Source organism: Apium graveolens, chromosome 4 (assembly GCF_009905375.1).
Source record: "Apium graveolens cultivar Ventura chromosome 4, ASM990537v1, whole genome shotgun sequence".
Taxonomy (NCBI): domain Eukaryota; kingdom Viridiplantae; phylum Streptophyta; class Magnoliopsida; order Apiales; family Apiaceae; genus Apium; species Apium graveolens.
Genome location: NC_133650.1, coordinates 30366171 through 30384270, shown reverse-complemented (window position 1 = coordinate 30384270; position 18100 = coordinate 30366171). Strand labels below are relative to the sequence as shown.

The 18100-nt window shown below is 36.7% G+C and overlaps 1 protein-coding gene across 1 annotated transcript; it reads right to left on the bottom strand.

Moving 5' to 3' along the window:
* Positions 1-5840: 5840 nt before the first annotated feature.
* Positions 5841-7038, bottom strand: LOC141716708 (kunitz trypsin inhibitor 5-like). Its single transcript, XM_074518904.1, has one exon. It carries the CDS (start codon positions 6668-6670, stop codon positions 6041-6043), a length of 630 nt encoding a protein of 209 aa, XP_074375005.1. The 5' UTR covers positions 6671-7038; the 3' UTR covers positions 5841-6040.
* Positions 7039-18100: the final 11062 nt, after the last annotated feature.

Sequence of the window (18100 nt, the reverse complement as noted above, 5' to 3'; positions counted from 1 at the left end):
TGATATGTCAAATTGATTCAAAATCAGAGAATTGACAAGTGTGCATGTGTTATTTACACATGATATGCAAGTCATAATTGATTGCATGTGAGTGATCTGATCATTACGAGAAGTAATGACAAGAGGATCATCTCTGAAAATCTTGATGAGATTGAAAAGTTTTGATTTAAAAATTACAATCTTCGTGACTTTAAAAGTCTTAAATGATACATGTCACATGTTGGTGATGTGAATTTTGAAGAGATCAACGAAGCTAAAGTTTTCATAGCTAGAATGGATTTATATTTATCCAAGCGTAGATGAACAAGGATCTCTCAAGAAGGATTGCAAGTCTGTTGTACTTTTTAAAATTGTACAAAATTAGACATAGGCTACACAGTTGGTAAACTGGGTAGATGCACGAGTACAATGGAAATTGGTCACTTGGAAGTGATTGCAATGAGATTTAAGGTGTATGATATGTGCTCGTGAGCTTGGACTGCAATACGAAAGATATCTTATTGTACTATATGAATATAGTATGTAAATTAGATATTTGACTATAAGAACTTAAAAGTCATTCGAGAATACATTTCACACTTAGCAGTCGTGTCATGAAAATCCTAAACTTAGCTCGATTCATGATAGAATACGAGTCTGGTGCATAAAATAAATGCAGTTAAAAGGCTGAGTATCCACTTTGTAAGGATATTCCTAAATGACAAGGAAAATGTGTCTTTAATATGCATATATCGTGTAATCAATATGCAAATTGGGAGATCACATTATTGTGTATGAAATGGTATGTCTCACATCTATGATGAGGATATAATACCATTAAACAACTATTCTCAACGAGAATTATCATGATTGACTATGTAAAGTCAAATGATAATGTTTGAATCCACTAACCAGATGGTTAAACTGAGCGAATTTGTTTAAGCCAAGGGAATCTAGTTAGACCGAGAGATAGTTGTCAAATCATCGGGAGGAATGAGCCTTGCCTATTGCTTAACGGCGTCATGGTGGACACCCAACCTTGCTGACTGGAGATCCCAAGAACTTGGTTCAATGGGACAACTAAATCATGATGACCAAATCACTGTGGGGGTAACCCCTGGCCTATTTCTATGATGATGAAACAGTGAGACCCGTAAGGTACGAGGTTAAGCTTTATGCTTTTAATGATCTTTGACGAATACAAGGATTTCAAGTTTGAATACATAATATTCGGTTGAGTAAACGCGGGTTACTCTATAAGATAAAGATCACCTATTTAAGAGAGAAGTATGGCCGCTTCAAAGGAGAATTGTGAGGCACAATTCTTTAGAAACTCTTGCAGAACCAGGACGATGTTCCAGGGCCAAAATGGACATAATCATGAGAACTGAATGAGTCAGGAAAGATATAGTGATGAGTATGTCATCGTTTACACAAACGGTCGAACAGTTCAAGGACATCGCGTCATACTGTCTACCAGAGTCGATATACTTATTTGAACGAAGGTTCAAAGAGCATTCTCTACCTATCGTATGCTATATCTGACCGCCAGAACTATCACCAAGTCAAGCTCCGCGTCTGTCTATCTATGTGGTGCGTGCTACTGGACCATCAATCTCATTTGTGGGGGATTATTGGAAAAACTTAGCATTTTAGACTAAGTTGTGAATCATTTTGAGATTCTATATGAGTGAGACACATTATGTGTTAGTGGTCTGTATTTATTGGAACGTATTCTCCTCTTCGAGGGGATTCCAACGCATATTTACACGCTCAAAATGAGTAAAAGGTGAATGAGAACTGATGTTCCAAAGTTTTACCTTTTAATATGAAAAGTGGTTTTGTACCACATCGAGAGTAGTACAAACCTATTCCTTAGTTTTTCTTATAAATACCATGTACAACATCGAAAAGAAAATCAAGTCCTTTCAAGCCTCTCTTTATAAATAAAGTCTTAGGGCACCAGTTTAATTAAGTCGAGGAAATAAGAGTCATCTCTTTTATTCTCGGTCTCTTAGTCTTAAATTTTTCCAATATTCCGGTGATAGTTCTCGGGCTCAGTTCAAGTTTTCTGAGAGTATATTCGATCTATCGATTATACTAGTATCTCATTTTATCCTGGGAAGCAGGTCGCTAAACACGGATGGTGCGAGGCGAAACTGCTTTAAGGAGACAGTTTTCTTGACTCGAGATTAAATTCAATCTCTTTTTGTTTTCTCAAACCCTTCTCCTAATTTAATTGTTAATTCTTATATGCTTATGTGATTTAAGAATTAGCAATATTCTTGTGAATTAGTTATATATTCAATATATATATAATAATAATGACTTTATCGTTCAAGATTGATAACCCTACATACTTAATCATGTAAGCTACTCCTTCAACAGATAGATAACTGTGGTTATCCGTGGTTATCCGTTGAAGCTACTAATTGACACTCAGTAAATCTACTTAAGGTGTTTAGGTGAATTATCATCAACACTACAACATATTTCTAACAATATGCATGTTAACTAAATTTTTTGAAGTAGCAGTGTGAAAACGCTAAATCAGAAAGTATAAACTTTCTTTCGGGGGTTTGGTTAGGGTATGTTGTAGAAGTATGGAGGGGACTTCAGCTTATGGGGCATCAAGGTTGGTTATTATTGATGCATTACAAGGAATGGAGGTGCTCGAATAGTGAAGGTATTTTATTTAAGTAAAGTAATTTTGAGAAATTGGTGTTATAACTTTATATATTTGGTTTAGTTAGAATAGTTATCGAAAAGTTGTGACTTCTGGATTAATTTAAAACTTTGTTTATTTTAGTTGAGTTTGAACTTTGTATTTGTTTAATTTGAACTTTGATTAATTGTTGTTAAGTTAAATACGTGTTAAATTTTTAATATTGCAAGTAGATTTGGTAAAAAAGGGATAAAGTGTTATAACATATACAAAATTGTTTTAAAGAAAGTGTTACAATAAGATATAAAAAATGTTACCAGAAAATTAAATTATTAATCAGCAAGTGTTACAATATAAAATATTAACTTGCGAAAGAATTAATTGTAACATTTTTTTCGGTGTTACTAAAGATTTATGGATGTTGCAATAGATCTGTAGTTAGACCTGCCTTTTATAACCATAGATACTCTATTGTTACATTTTTAGCTACTTTACCAAAGGTTCAAAAAATGTTATTATATACCCGTAGTATAGTATGAGCAAATTCAATAACACAAAATTTTTAATAGTGTGCACATAATCCTATTTTTTACTTTAGGTAATATTTTTTGGCAACTTTTTACACATCCCATTGTTCATATCGAGCTTCCAGATATTTGAATGTTTTATTTGGACTAGACTTATAAAACCTACTATTGAACTTGTTATTCTCAGTCATGGGTCTCAATTTGACAATCTGGTAAAATGTTATACTAATAATATTGATATGATTACCGTTGTCCCGTAAGCAGTAAAGAAAGTTGGGCGCAAGGGAAGACAATATAAATTATATTCAATCACAGACGTAGTAACTAAAGTTGATTGAGCTAGAAATATTTTACTATATAACATGCACATGACATGAGCAATAAATACAATCAGTCAAGATTATATTTGTACAATTAAATTGGAGCAAGCAAGCTGCAAGTCTGCTTAGGGCTATTCACGAACCGACTTGTTCGTGAACAAACTCGAACTCGACTCATTAAAATCTCGTTCGATTCGATTTGTTAACGAATTCAAGATCGAGCTCAAACAGACAAATATGTTCGCTAAGTAAAATGAGCTCGAGCCGAGCTTTGCGTTGTTCGGCTCGAACTCGACTCAAGCTCGGCTCGGCTCGGCTCGAACTCGCTCGTTAAGACTCGAAAAAATTATAATATATCCTGAATATTTTTATATAGGTATGATTTTTTTTAAAAAGTCCGACTTCACTGTATTTTTTTCATCTTCCAATGACCATTTTGCATACTATATGTGCTATATTTTGACATGATTTAGAAATTTTTATTTTTAGTTTCTAATTTTAAAATCCGGCTTCATAATTATTTTTTCGTTAAGATTTTTTTAAAAATATTTTTCATCGATTCAACTATATAAATGTCATAAAATATATATTTAACGATATAACTTAAGTTTCAAATCTAAACAATTTTATTTAATTTTCTATTTTAACGGTCAAATATTAGTTTGACTAGTAAGTAGTAACGCTAACTAGTGTTTAGTCTGGATTTGTTGTTTCAATGATTTTAAAAATACTTTATATTTATCCAACTATATGTATATTATAAAATATATATATTATTGATATAATCAAAGTTTCAGATCAAAATAATTTTATTTGATTTGCTATTTTAGTATTCAAACATTAGTTTGACTAGTACCAAGTAACTAGTGTTTAGTCCTGTATTGGTGTCTCGACCTATTTAACATTATTTCTAATTGATCCAACCGTATGGATATAAAAATAAATATATTTTAATGATATAATCAAATTTTAAAATTAAGATAATTTTATTTGGTTTGTTATTTTAACAGTTAAGCATTATTTTGACTATTACCGCTAACTAGTGTTTAGTCCTCATTTGTTGTTTCAATTATTTGAAAAATACTTTATATCGATCCAACCCTATGGATGTCATAAAATATATATTTTATTGATATAACCAAAGTTTCAGATCAAAATAATTTTATTTGGTTTGCTATTTTAACATTCAAATATTAGTTTGACTAATACTAGTAACTAGTGTTTAGTCCTGTATTGGTGTCTCGGTTTATTTAAAATTATTTCTAATTGATCCAATCGTATGGATGTCAAAATAAATATATTTTAATGATATAACCAAAGTTTTAAATCAAGATAATTTTATTTGATTTGTTATTTTAACAGTCAAGTATTAGTTTGACTATTACCACTAACTAGTGTTTAGTTCTGAATTGTTGTTTTTATTATATTAAAAGTACTTTATATCGATCCAACCGTATGTATATCCTAATATATTTATTTTATTAATATAACCAAAGTTAAAGATCAAAATAATTTTATTTGGTTTGTTATTTTATGTTCCATCGATCCAACCGTATGGATGTCAAGATATATATTTTAGTAAATTAAACAAAATTTCAAAAATAAAATTATTTGACAAGTTATTTTCATAGTCAAATAATGGTTGACCTGAATTTTTTCTGACTCGGTTCAGCTCAGCTCGTTTATGTTCGCGAACAAGTTCGAGTTCGGCTTGTTAGTTAACGAGTTCGAGCTCGTGCTCGAACACGATTTTCATTCGATAAGAAAGCTCAACTCGGCTCGGTTCATCAGAAAAAAAAATTAAAACTCGGCTTTGTTTGATCAAAACTCGGCTAAGCTGGGTCTGTCAGAAAAAAAATTAAAACTTGGCTCGATTTGATCAAAACTCGACTCGATTCGGTTCGTGAACGGTCCTAAGTTTGCTTACCTTAATTCGCAAAAAAATGTGATACATGGCCTGGATAATAAAATACCACACTTGGGGCTGGACCATTATAATTAACAAAGGGAGAGCTGCAAGTTAATATTTTTGTTTGAATAATCCAATTTAAGTTGACATTTCTTTTCATGTTTGACACACCCACTCACAAGTTTGGGGCTTAGTCGAACTATATTGTAGAGTTGCCCATTGGAGTACAGTTGGCATGTGATTGGTGCAGTGCAGAGTTAAGGTGCTTGGATTGATAATTATCCAATGGTTTCGCCCTCTCCGATTGTCATAATTATCCATATTTTTACTTGATAAAAAAGAAGTCATAATTGATAATGGAACTTTATAACTCTGCCAAGCACTGTTTGTGAAGGGTTCATAAACCCGGTTCCAGGTTTGTTGCTGCAAAGTACAAGGCATATAAAATCAGGAATGTTTTCTTCATACGTTGTGTTCACTCAAAACGTATCATTAACAAGCTTACAAGCATACTTATTAAGCGCATTACTGACATGCGCTTTTTTCCATATTTTTTTATTTGTTACAATCAACCATGCATTGAAGGAATTAAACTAAGTACATCAAACATTTTGGGAAACATCATAGGAAGAGAACTTCACTAAGTCGCGAACATAATCCTGCGGGGTTGATCGGTCAATCCTAGATATCTCCTACCGTTCACCACCACAATGCCAACATCTTTACACACGACTTTGCAGTATTTGCAAACGGAGGGACAGTACATAAGCTTATAGTCATCGATGAACACCTGTATCTTAAACCAGTTGCCTATGGTTTGAGGCCCAGGGTTTCCTTCAACTCCCCCGGTGGTCACAAAATATGGTCCGTTGGGATCCTCAAATTGATTTAGCATCCAAACCATGGACTGATTACAGGTTGTATCACCCATATACTTAATATTCAGATCAGTTGATTCACGGATAACGCCCTTCTTTGGATTTACTGGTATAAAAACAAATTGAAGACCCTTATCATTCTCATTGATCTCTTGAACAACATCAAGTGGGCAAGTTTTATTCCTGGTTGCAGCAAGATTGAGTCCACCACCTCTGCTGGGTATTGTTGGGTCTTCAGCGGGAACAGGCACTATATAGTAGCCAAGGCCATTGCGGAGATACCTGCCTCGAGTGTCAACCACGGGATTCGGTGCTGCCCCAGCAAGAGCACAAGGGACAACAACTACTACTACTAGTACAAGGAAAACGAGAAGGAAGATAGATGTCTTCATAAAATTAAAGTTTTAATATTCTGGTTATTTGGATAGAATGATGAACCAAATGAAGAAGGATAATGCTATTTATAGTGAAGGTTAGTATTATAGAATAAGTTTAATAAATACCAAGGGGATCGTAGAAGAAATCATGTAATGAAGATGCAAGTAAGAAACAATGTGCAGGCCGGGTTGACTCTACCAGATTCAAATCCAGGTATATATGGGGTTCTGACTTTGGAGTTAAGAATACCAATAGTCAGATCTTCTCTTATCCCCTTCTATTCAAAATATGCACAATCCTGAAAATGGTTTTATGCATTATGCGGCAAGCATTCAAGCACTTGTAGCGGCTTGAATATTTAAATTTACATTATAATTTATATTATGCCAAGATCCAGCACCGAATCAATCCTTTATCTAATTCTTCATCGGAATTTTAAAATCCCATTCAACTTGACTTTTAATTAAAACCAAACACCTTATCTAAATCTCAGAAATATAATAATTGACTACAAAGTCGTGATTGTTGGGTGAGTTTAACAGCCTGTCCTTTTACTACTAAACTTTAAGTCAATCACTACATGGTTCCAATGCATACTACTTTTTTTTTTCAAAATTTGTAATTGTAGCACCATTACAATATTGCTACCTATAACATGTGTTCTTCTACCCATGTATTAGGTCATCCTCCTCTCTTACCTTGCTTGTTTAACATTTCAGTAGAGCTGTAATTCGAGCCGAGCTTTTTTGAGCTCGACTCGATTAACTCGGCTCGACTTGACTCGAACTCGTTATCGAGCTCGAACTCGAACAAGATTTTAGGCTCGAGTAAAAACTCGAGCCGAGCCGAGTTTTTTTGAACTCGACTCGAGGTCGACTCGATAAACTCGAACTCGAACTCGACTCGACTCGAACTCTAACTCGGTTAATTTTTTTTATATTTTATTAATATTTTTATTTTTTATATATGTTATTACTTATGTTATTAATATTACTTATATTTTTCTATATTTTTATCTTTTTCCATCAATATAATTTGATGCTATTCTTATTTGTTATTTAGATGATTAATGATATTTTATTTTACTTATATTATTAATATGACTTATGTCTTTCTATATTTTTTATTACATGATTGATAATTTTTTTCTGGATATGTATATATATTTTGATATTGGTAGTCCTCTGTCACTTTGTGTATATTGGTAGTCCTTTGTCACTTTGTGTATATTGGTAGTCTTTATTGCTATTGTACACAAAATAGGGCTAATATGATTATCAAAAAAATATTTTAATTTCATTCTAGCGTATCATTTATAAATATTTGTTGACTCAGATTTCTTGTCATACTAATTTTTTTAAGTAAAAATTTCTGGTCACATTTTTAGTCTATCAATTTTTCATGTAACATTTATTTAGTTTCAAAACTAATTTTGTTTTGAACTGAATTAGATTTGTATTGCATCAACTATTAATATTTTATAGAAAAATAAGAATTTATTAATTTGAAAGAGTAAAACAAAAAAGAATCAAGTTGGAAGTTGAAGCATGTAAAATTGTTATCGAGTTTCGTTTGATTTTATTTTAAAATAAAAGGACAGTTACGAATATTTTTAAATTAATAGTGAAACTAATGTTTTTAAATTATAAGTCAAAATTTCAGAAAAGAAATATTTTTACGAAGGTAAAAATAAAACTCGAATAACTCGATAAGAACCCGATAACTCGAAAACATGTTAAAAACTCGATAAACTCGTAGGCTCGATAAACTCGATAAGGACTCGATAACTCGAAAATATGTGAAAAAACTCGATAAACTCGTTAAAAACTCGTTAAAAACTCGTTAAGTTCGAAAACTCGCGAACTGCTCGAACTCGACTCGTGTATTACCCGAGCCGAGCTCGAACACACAATTCAGGCTCGACTCGACTCGATAAAAAAAAGCTCGAACTCGACTGTAAAAAACTCGAACTCGGCTCGACTCGGCTCGAATTACAACCCTACATTTCAGGCTCCAGAATCACCAATACTACCGACTACTATTTCTGCTATTTGTTGCCCCCCAATCCGGGTCTGGTGTTGAAGAAACCAATCCAGATTGAAGTAAGAGAAATTGGTTGCCTTAGAAAAATTTCTGCTCTTTGTTGCCCCTCAATCCGGGTCTGGTGTTGAAGATACAAATCCGGATTGAAGTAGGAGAAATTGGTTTCCTTAAAAAAAAATTTGTTCTTTGTTGCCCCCCAATCTGGGTCTTGTGTTGAAGATACCAATCTGGATTGAAGTAAGAGAAATTATTTGCCTTATAAAATTTTTTGCTCTTTGTTGCTCCCAAATTCGGGTTGTACAGGGTCTGGGTAGTGGTGATTGATCCGGGTAGGAGGCTCTGGATTCTGCGGAATTGGGGGAATTTGTAATGTCTTTTTTGTTTCCCCCCACGATTTTGAATTATGGGGCTGTTAATTCCCTTGAAAATCGCCCCATAGTCATTACGTGGTTTAATGCACTTTTATGCGTATATATAAATGTGTATATATATTTGCTTTTCTGTAACTGCTCCCCGGACCAATCGCGCCCTGCCACGTGTCAGGGGCTTTTCACTCCCCACGCCTATAAAAGGCTGTCTCCTCCCCTTCTATTTTCTTTTTATCTCTCATAAAAAGAAAAACCAACAGTCACTCTCTCTTCTTCACTTTTCAAAACTTTTCGAAGGGCGCCATTTTTGGTTGGATTTCTCCGCCGCTGTGCCGCCGCGTCTCTCCGTTTGCTTGCGATTTGTAAGTTTTTCCTTCTTGTCTTTTCTTTTTCCCTTCTCTTTATCGAGTTTTGCATGCTTTATTTTTTCCCTTCACTCGTTAATCGGTAGCATAAATCGTGTTTGTATATTTGTATTCGTGTTTGGTATGGGTGTTTTGCGGGTTATTTGTTGTTCTTGTTTTAGATCTGTTGGTTTTTGGGTGTCTTTGGTCTGATTTTTTCAGTTTTTTGTTCGATTTTCTTGGCTTTTTGAAGGTTATTATTGAATTTCTTGACAAGAATATATGTATGTATATGTAGGAGACTTATGATTTGCTTTTTGATTCTTGGAAAACTGTTTGTGGTATGGGGTTTTCGGTTTTGATCTGGGTAGAGGGTGTACAACCTGGATCTAGGTCAGTTCACATCATTAGAAATTGCATGTATAGGGTTGTGTAAGTTTATATATAGGTTGTTTAGATCTGGGTTTGGCTTACAGGCCTGGATCTAAGCCCTTGGATTATTTTTGTTGCCCGGGTTGGGGTTGAATCTGGAATTGTGTATGGGTTTGTTTTGCTATCTTAGTATAGATGATCCGGATCGTTGATATTTTTCCGGGTAGGACTTGCATTAACGGTCTGGATTGGTAGGTTATGATAGAACTAATATAACGTGCTAGATCCGGAACTCTTAGTAAAAAGATTTACCAACTATAGGCACTCGGACTAACTCACCTTGATTTAAAAAGGTATATGGTCCGGATCAAGCAGCTTCCTAGAAGAGCTTTCAATTGCTACCCGGGTTGTTCCAGTGAGGAGAGTAATCTAGATTTATCTGAGAGGACCCAGATCCAGACTAAAATGAGTAAAAAGGATTCCACATCTGCAGAGGTAATTATCAAGTTCCGGTATAAGAGGCTCCAGGATCACTCAGTTCCCTTCACTCCCGAGGGCTACTGGATGGATGTGACATATAATTTTATGACTAAGTGTAAGGAGGTTGACAATAGTGTATACTATGGTAGGATAAAGTATGAGAGGCAGGGTAACGGTCATCCCGGGGTCTATAACCAGGAGGCACTTAAGAGAACCTTTGCTGATTTCCCTATCAGCCGGTACCATTACCAATTAAAGGATTCTTTTGCTGAGGATGATCCGGCTGTGATGGACAAGGCTATCCGGGCTGCATTTCAGTTAATCCCTGATGTTGAGTGGAGGTGGCCGGAATGTCAGGAGAGGATTTACCATCGCCCGGCTGATGGTTTTGTTCCGGTATGGTTGGAGCATTTGAGACCGGGGTGGAGCCCTTGCTGCCACATATTTGTAAAACACTTGTACAAACATGTTTATAAGATTTCTCTCATGCAGATCACCCCGATTGGGATTAAGTCCATGACCTAGTTCATAGCTTTCTATAACAAAACCGGCTTCCAACCTACCTTAAAGCTCTTCAATCAGATCTTCTACCTCTCTAAGTCTAGCTAGAAACCTTTCTATGAGATCAGGTTTCGGGCCTCTAAGTGTGGGTATGATCCGGGTAGAGCTAAGCCTATAATGCATCAAATTTCTCTGAAGTACTGGAATGGTGAGATAATTCTCCTGAAGGGGGTCGACTTGGCTTATTTACCTTATTTTACTATGGAGGGTATCCAGACCAAATTCCAGCCTACTATTCTGGAAGGGGAGGCTCTTAACCAAATTAGGGCATTCTGTGACTCTCTCAGATTCCAGCCAACCCGGGCGGGATACCTTTATGAATCATAAGTTGCTTTTTGAACTTGGTTTTAAGTTTCCTACTTATCTTGATTTTTATTTTTATGTTCTCCCAAACCCTCTCTGCTTAGCACTTGTAGATTTTTCCCGATAGCAGTGTTTCTGATCCTGATTGTGTGATGTGCCTATTTTCCTGGACCCTACCTGCACTTTTACTTGTAGAATTTTCTTCATATAATTAGCTTCTTTGCTTGATCCGGATTATTTTCTATACATTTTGATCTGGATCTCTTCCCTTATTTTACTTGTAGAGTTCCTTTCACAGAATTAATTGTTTTGCTTGATCCAGATTATTTGCTGTAAATATTGATCTGGATCATGTCCCTTGTTTTACTTGTAGAATTTTCCTTGTAGAATCATATATAATGTTCGATCCGGATTATGTGAAATATGTTTTGTTCCGGATCATTGTATATTAATATGGGTCTTTAACTCGTATCTTTTCTTTCCTCTTTCTAGGTTTGCCACATTACAACCCCGCCCTCACCGAAATCATGTCTTCATCTGCTTATGCTGCTGCTTTCAACACACTGGGCTTGGATTTCAAGACAACGAAAGGGGCCCCGGGACCAGAATCCGGGTCTGCTGATATTAAGGGTGGGGTTGAATCGTCTGCTCCCCAGAACATCCTTGATACGGGTCACGAGCCTGATGACTCTGAGCCTGTTATTCTGGAGATTCCGGATGATGATGATCCTCCCAAGAAGAAAAGGAAGAGCGTCCCGGCTAAGGGCCCCCGGGGAAAGACTGTCGTCTCCAGCGTGGTCGCTTGTAAAGGTTGGGTCTAAGACCCTGGTGGAGCTAGCCGGGTTCATGCCAGATATCCCTTCTGAGGAGGATTAAGATGAAGTGATGGCTACTCCCTTCAAGAGGGTTACCGGGCAATGGGGACAGGTAAATTTTGAAGAGTCTTTTGTTTTCTAGCTGGATTGTATTCCTTTACTGAATTTTCCTTCTTTTTCTTCCTTTAGGTGAGGAGTTCCATAGCTATTTGCCCTGATATTGCTTTCATTGAGGTCCGGAAGATAACAACAAGACTAGGGTTGAGAAGATGAGGGCTAATAATCTGAAGGACGAGATGGATGAGGCCCGTGAGGGCTTCAGGACTGTGAAGTCCGGACTGAAGGAACAGCTAAAGGAGGAGAAGGCCCGGGCTAATGGCTTGCCAAGGAGGTGGAGAAGCTCAAGGATGACTTGGATGCAAAGCAGAACATAGACAAAGAGGTCGTCATCGCCGAGTTCAAAGCGAGCGATGTGTATAATTTCGAAGTTGCTCAAGTCGGGGTTCCTGAAGTTCCTAAGGCCTGGCTCGTGGCAAGAAGGCACATCAAGACAGATCCCCTGGCCAACTGGGAGAGCTTCATTCAGGAGTTCCTGGAAGTTAAGACAACTGTTGAGCAGGGTCAGGGGGAACCGGAAACCTACGATGGTCTTAGTCCCAGTTTCATTTAGATGTGCCTCGGCTTTTTCAAGCTTTTCGGGCCTTGCCCATGTAATTTGTTTCGTTTCAGTACTTTGTTCATTTTTTGTACTTTTCTCCCGAACAATTTGTAGTGTTTAAATTTTCCCGGATTGGTGGCCAATCCAGATTGATGTTTTAAATTTGCTCGTTGCTTGGATAATTTGCTTTTTTAGAAAGTTTTCTAATTACCTTGTTTATGCTTTTGACCCGGGTATGAAAGCCTACCCGTGCTTGTTTGCTTCCTTGTTTGTTTCGAGTAGGAGGGGGTTTTAAATATTAGCTTTGGATCCGGGTAAGGCACCATACCGGGTCTTGTTTTCTTTGGTTTACTTTGCCCTTATGAAATTTTCTATGTAGATGGTTGCTACCTCCCAACCGGGTATGAATTTATAGCCGGTATGGATCCAGGTATGGATCCTTTCCTGGTTTATATAATACTTGCTTTGTCCTGCTTCATTATAACGACTCGTGTATTTTTCTTTTTATTCTAATATTTGGAAGTGTAATAAAGGTTTAAGTAAATAAAATAAAATGTGTGTAATGGTTTTGGCAGCAGTATTGATTGTTATTTAATTATTTATGATTTTTTGATATGTGAAATTGAATTGTGTGATTTACTAGTGAGTTATACGATTTTATTTGACTTATAATAGTGATTTTATTGTAGTTTTAATTCTATAAATATTTTGATTGTCTTTAAAATTGGTTTTCTAATTTTATAATTCCAATAATTATTTTTAGGATTTTATAAAATTGAGAAATCAATATTTCATCAATTATTTATTTTTAAATAATTTTTTTGAGCGTGTTTATTTGTAAAATCCATATTTAATTCAGGAATTATTTAAAAATTACGAAACTTATATTTTATCAAGTTCGTATTATTCTGAGAATTTTAAAATTATTTTGGAAATTTTCGGGAATCGTTTCACCCGCGCGTTGTTTCGTTATTCGTTAAAAAACGGGTATAAAGCGTACCTTAAAAATTGTTTTAAAATTTCAAAATTTATGATTTAAATAACTTCGGGATATTTGTATCATCTTAAGCCTATTTTGGCGATGTTTTGATTAATATTTATTTACGAATTGTACCCTTAAAAATAGATTAAAACGACGTGTCGGGCCTGCAATCAGTTAAAATAAAAATAAAACGACACGTATCCAACAAAGTTGGACACGTGCCATTAGTTGGTTGTTTCAGGAGAGTGAGTAATCAATTAAGGGGGGGGGGAGATAAACATCAATTCTCTTTGTCTCTCTCGGCTGTATCTCGACTCTCTCTTTGTTCTCTCTCGATTGCTTCTGGTTTTGCTCGGCTCTTTTTTTTTCTCGACCATCATTTTCTTCCTTTTTGCTTCCCTGGGCTTCGTTCTTCTTCCTGTTTTTTTTTCCGACGATCTCTCCGGTGAGCCGCCCCTATATTCCGGTTGGCTTGGCTTTGTACTACACAATTGGTATACACACACACACACACACACACATATATATATATATATATATATATTTGTGTGTGTGTGCCCTGTGTGTGCATATGTGCTGTGTTGTGTGTGTTGTGCTGTATGTAACTGTGTAGTGTGTGTGTGGGCGGCGCGTGGACGTGTGTGCTGCGGTTGCTGCTCTATGGTGTTTCTCAGTTGGGTTGCTCAGCTGGGCATCTCAGTTGGGCTGGTGGTTTGGGCCTTGTTGTGTTCTGTTGGTTTGGATTATTGCAAATTTTAATTTTAATTCCTTTTATTGCAGGGAATTATTGATTAGCATTCGTGATATTAATTATTCGTGTTGGAAATGATTTTTTAAAATAATTGGTAGAATTTACGATGGAAACCCGAAATTAATCGGGTACCCGTAAATTTTACCACCGTTGACGATGAACTTCGGTGAGTCAACGGTGGACCGTGATGATCATTATCTGAGTCCTAATCTTAATAAATAAATAAAAATAAATCATATATTGGAATTGTACATAATAATTGCATGATTGTGGAATTGGTAGTATATCGAGACTTGTGATTTGTTGGTTGTTGACGTCGACTGGAATCGACGGGTAGTATATCTGAACAAATATGATGCTGCCAAAATTTTCTAAAAATATATTGTAAATGTACATAATTATGTTCTACGTATTACCTCTATTTATGTTCGGGATATGTGATTATGTGATTATGTGTATAATAATAATACGAGTCGGGTTGTCGGATTTGGTTTATTAGGGTAATCTGTATTTGTAGATCCTAGTCGAGTTTTCCTAGGATCAAAGTCAGCGTAAAAGCTACTTATGGTTTTGTAAAGTGTTGCAAGGCAAGTACCCCTGACCATCCTTTTATGGTTCAGTGCATATGAATGGCTAAATATTTTACTTTCGTAATGGAACAGAAATGTTTTAAGTTGCGTATCCCCGTAGTTATAAATCACTATTTTTAATCTGTTTTGGGGAGAAGTAACTTCGGAAGGTACCTATCTCGAATGGAATAATTTGCGAAATGGATTTTATATGTGTGCTGGTTAAATAAATGATTTTGAAAATGAGATAGGTACAAGTGTTTTGTAAACTGGATAAAATGGTCAGATATGGGATACATTGGGGCCAGAGTAGGCCTATTGAGGTGGCATAAGAGGCTAATTTGGTTACGCGCACTATAAAACTGATTAGTCAAGCAGGTCAGAGACCTAGCTAGTCTCTGAGTCTTAGAGTGTGAGTCAGCAACTCATATAGAGGAGCAAACCTTTAGAGTCAGTTAAGGGTTCCGACAGAGTTACCCTGGCATCTATTAAATATTTTGATAGAATTGCCTTGACTTGGTTGTGTCTTGCCTGTATATTTACTATGTTGACAGTGGCCTATTTCGATTTCGATTTTTCCATCCCGGGAGAATCCCTCTGATTCGGATAGCTCAGATTCGGAGAGACCCCCGGCTGTTGTTACTGAGGAGACCCCTATGCCACCTCCACCAGCTCCTTCCTTTGTGCCGAGAGACATCCCTAGATCTGGTCCTCGTCCTCGTTGGATACGTAGGTCTGTGTCTGCTGTCAGGGATTTCCCTCCCGGCTGCGGTCCCAGTTCTTGCATGATGAGACCTCCAGTACCTCCTATGGCCCCTAGTGGTACTTCTTCACCGATCCCTTACCATGTTCACCGAGCGATGAACACTTCCTTTATCAGAGATCAGAGTCCGGAGTTTGCTGCTCAGTTTGATCAGGTACCCGTTGCACCTTTCCAGGGCATCCCTGCCCCTTCCCCTGAGGTGCGAGCCCGTGTGAGAGCATTGACCCAGATGGCTGTAGAGAGGGCTAGATCTGTTGACCATTTTATTAGTTCAGAGTTCAGAGCTGTGCAGTATCAGGACATAGTGAACTGGCTAGTGTTTGACCTAGGTTCCATTGGTGGCAGTGGTAGTGGCTAGACAGGATTGCAGCAGAGAGATACAGAGCTCAGAGTTTCCTTCTAGGAGTTCTGTAGTTGTTTACTTTGTATATGTACATTATGTTGTGATACTTTGTAGTAGGTGAGGCTTCTATGATTGCCAATTTTGGTGTGTATTCGGATAGGTTCCTTCCAGTTGGATTTTCAGCTGTACTAGTTGGATTATGTTGGTTATTGTATTTCAGCTGCTTTATCTTATTGTTCAGTTTTTATATATTGCGCGTTGCTATTATTGTTGCTATTATTGTTGTTATTATTATTGTTGTTATTATTAGTGTTGTTTCTGTTGCTGGCATTTCTAGATCATAATCATTCACTCAGGAAGGATCCAATTAAACTGGGGATGAGAATATTGTCTTAGTGGCAACGCTCTCCTGATGCATAAATATAAACTACTGGAGCAATCCATTTTCTTATATATAACTGTTATGTTTCAGGAGATGCCACCAAAGAGAAACTCTCAACCCAATAACGGATCTGTTGGGGATCCTTCCATGAGTGACTTAATGAACTTGTTGCGTCAGCAGACTGTACAGCTGGCCCAACAGCAACAATAATTCCAGCAACAACATCAATTGCAACAACAACAACAACAACAGTAACATCAGCTCATACAGCAACAACAACAACAACAACAAATCCATCAGCAGCAACTACAAATCCAACAACAGCATGAGATGAGAGGGGAAAATCAAGGATTTAGTTTTAAGTCTTTTCAAGCGGTAAAGCCCCCAGAGTTTAAAGGAGAAGTAGATCCTGTTGCTGCCAGGATATGGTTAAAGGAGATGGAAAAGGCGTTCACGCTCACTAAGGTGAGTGAGGAATTAAAGTCTGACTATGATAGTTATTTTCTAAGGAATGATTCGAATTATTGGTAGGAACCTACGCGAGCCCTAGAAGGAGAAGGTCTAGTTCCCTGGGCCAGATTTACAGAGTTATTTTTGGAGAAATACTTTCCGGACTGTCTCCAAAGTCAAATGGAGATGGAATTTTTAGAATTGAAACAAGGAGATAGGAGTGTTACGAAATATGAAACAAAGTTTATGGATTTGGCCCATATAGCATCAGAATATGTGAGTTCAGAAGCTCAACGAGCGAAGCGGTTTCAACAAGGGTTGAAGCCAGAAATAAGGAGTGGAGTTGTAGCCTTACAACTTAAGACCTATACTTCGGTAGTCCAGGCTGCCCTAGTGATAGAGAGTGATCAAAAGTTAGCTGCAAAGGAGCAGGGTGAGATGAAGAGGAAATTTGAAAGTGGACCCGCTAGGTCAGAATCAGAAATAGCAAGTCGGAAGTTCCGGCGTTGGTTCGGAAAGAATAAGAATAAGAAGTTCAAAAGGCAGAATTTTCCCCAGGCTAAACCCGGTACTACTTCAGTTAACTCTGCCCCGACGAGGATGAGTAAGCCAGTGGTTGATTATATGACGTGTGGGAAGAAACACAGTGGACAGTGTCGAGAGAATATCAATTGTTTTAAGTGTGGACAGAAAGGTCACTATTTCACGGAATGTAAGTCTGAGATTCAAGGAGTTACTTGCTTTAGTTGCGGCAAAGTGGGATACATAGCTAGGAATTGCAAGTCAGTGACCCAAGGTAATGTTGGAAGGAGTGTGTCGCAAGGACCAGCAACCAGTACTTCTAGAGCTAGGACTTTCAAGATGACCCAGAAGTCTCCAGTTCATGACCCCGATGTGGTTGCAGGTACGCTTACTCTTAATTCCGTACCTGTTAACGTTTTGTTTGATTCGGGAGCATCCAAATCTTTTATATATGTGAATTATGTGAATAAAATGCAATTGTTGTTAGAAGACCTAGATGAACCTTTGACCATAGAAGTGGCTAATAAAGATAAAGTACCTGTAAAACAATTTTGTCCTAGTTGTTCCCTAGAGATTTCAGGGTATATGTTCCCTGTTGACTTAATACCTTTCGAGTTGGGAGACTTTGATGTTATTTTAGGCATGGATTGGTTCTCTTTACATAAGGCGAATGTAGACTGTAAGAAAAAGAGAGTTGTTATGTACACCCTAGATAATAACAGGATCAGCTACCAAGGA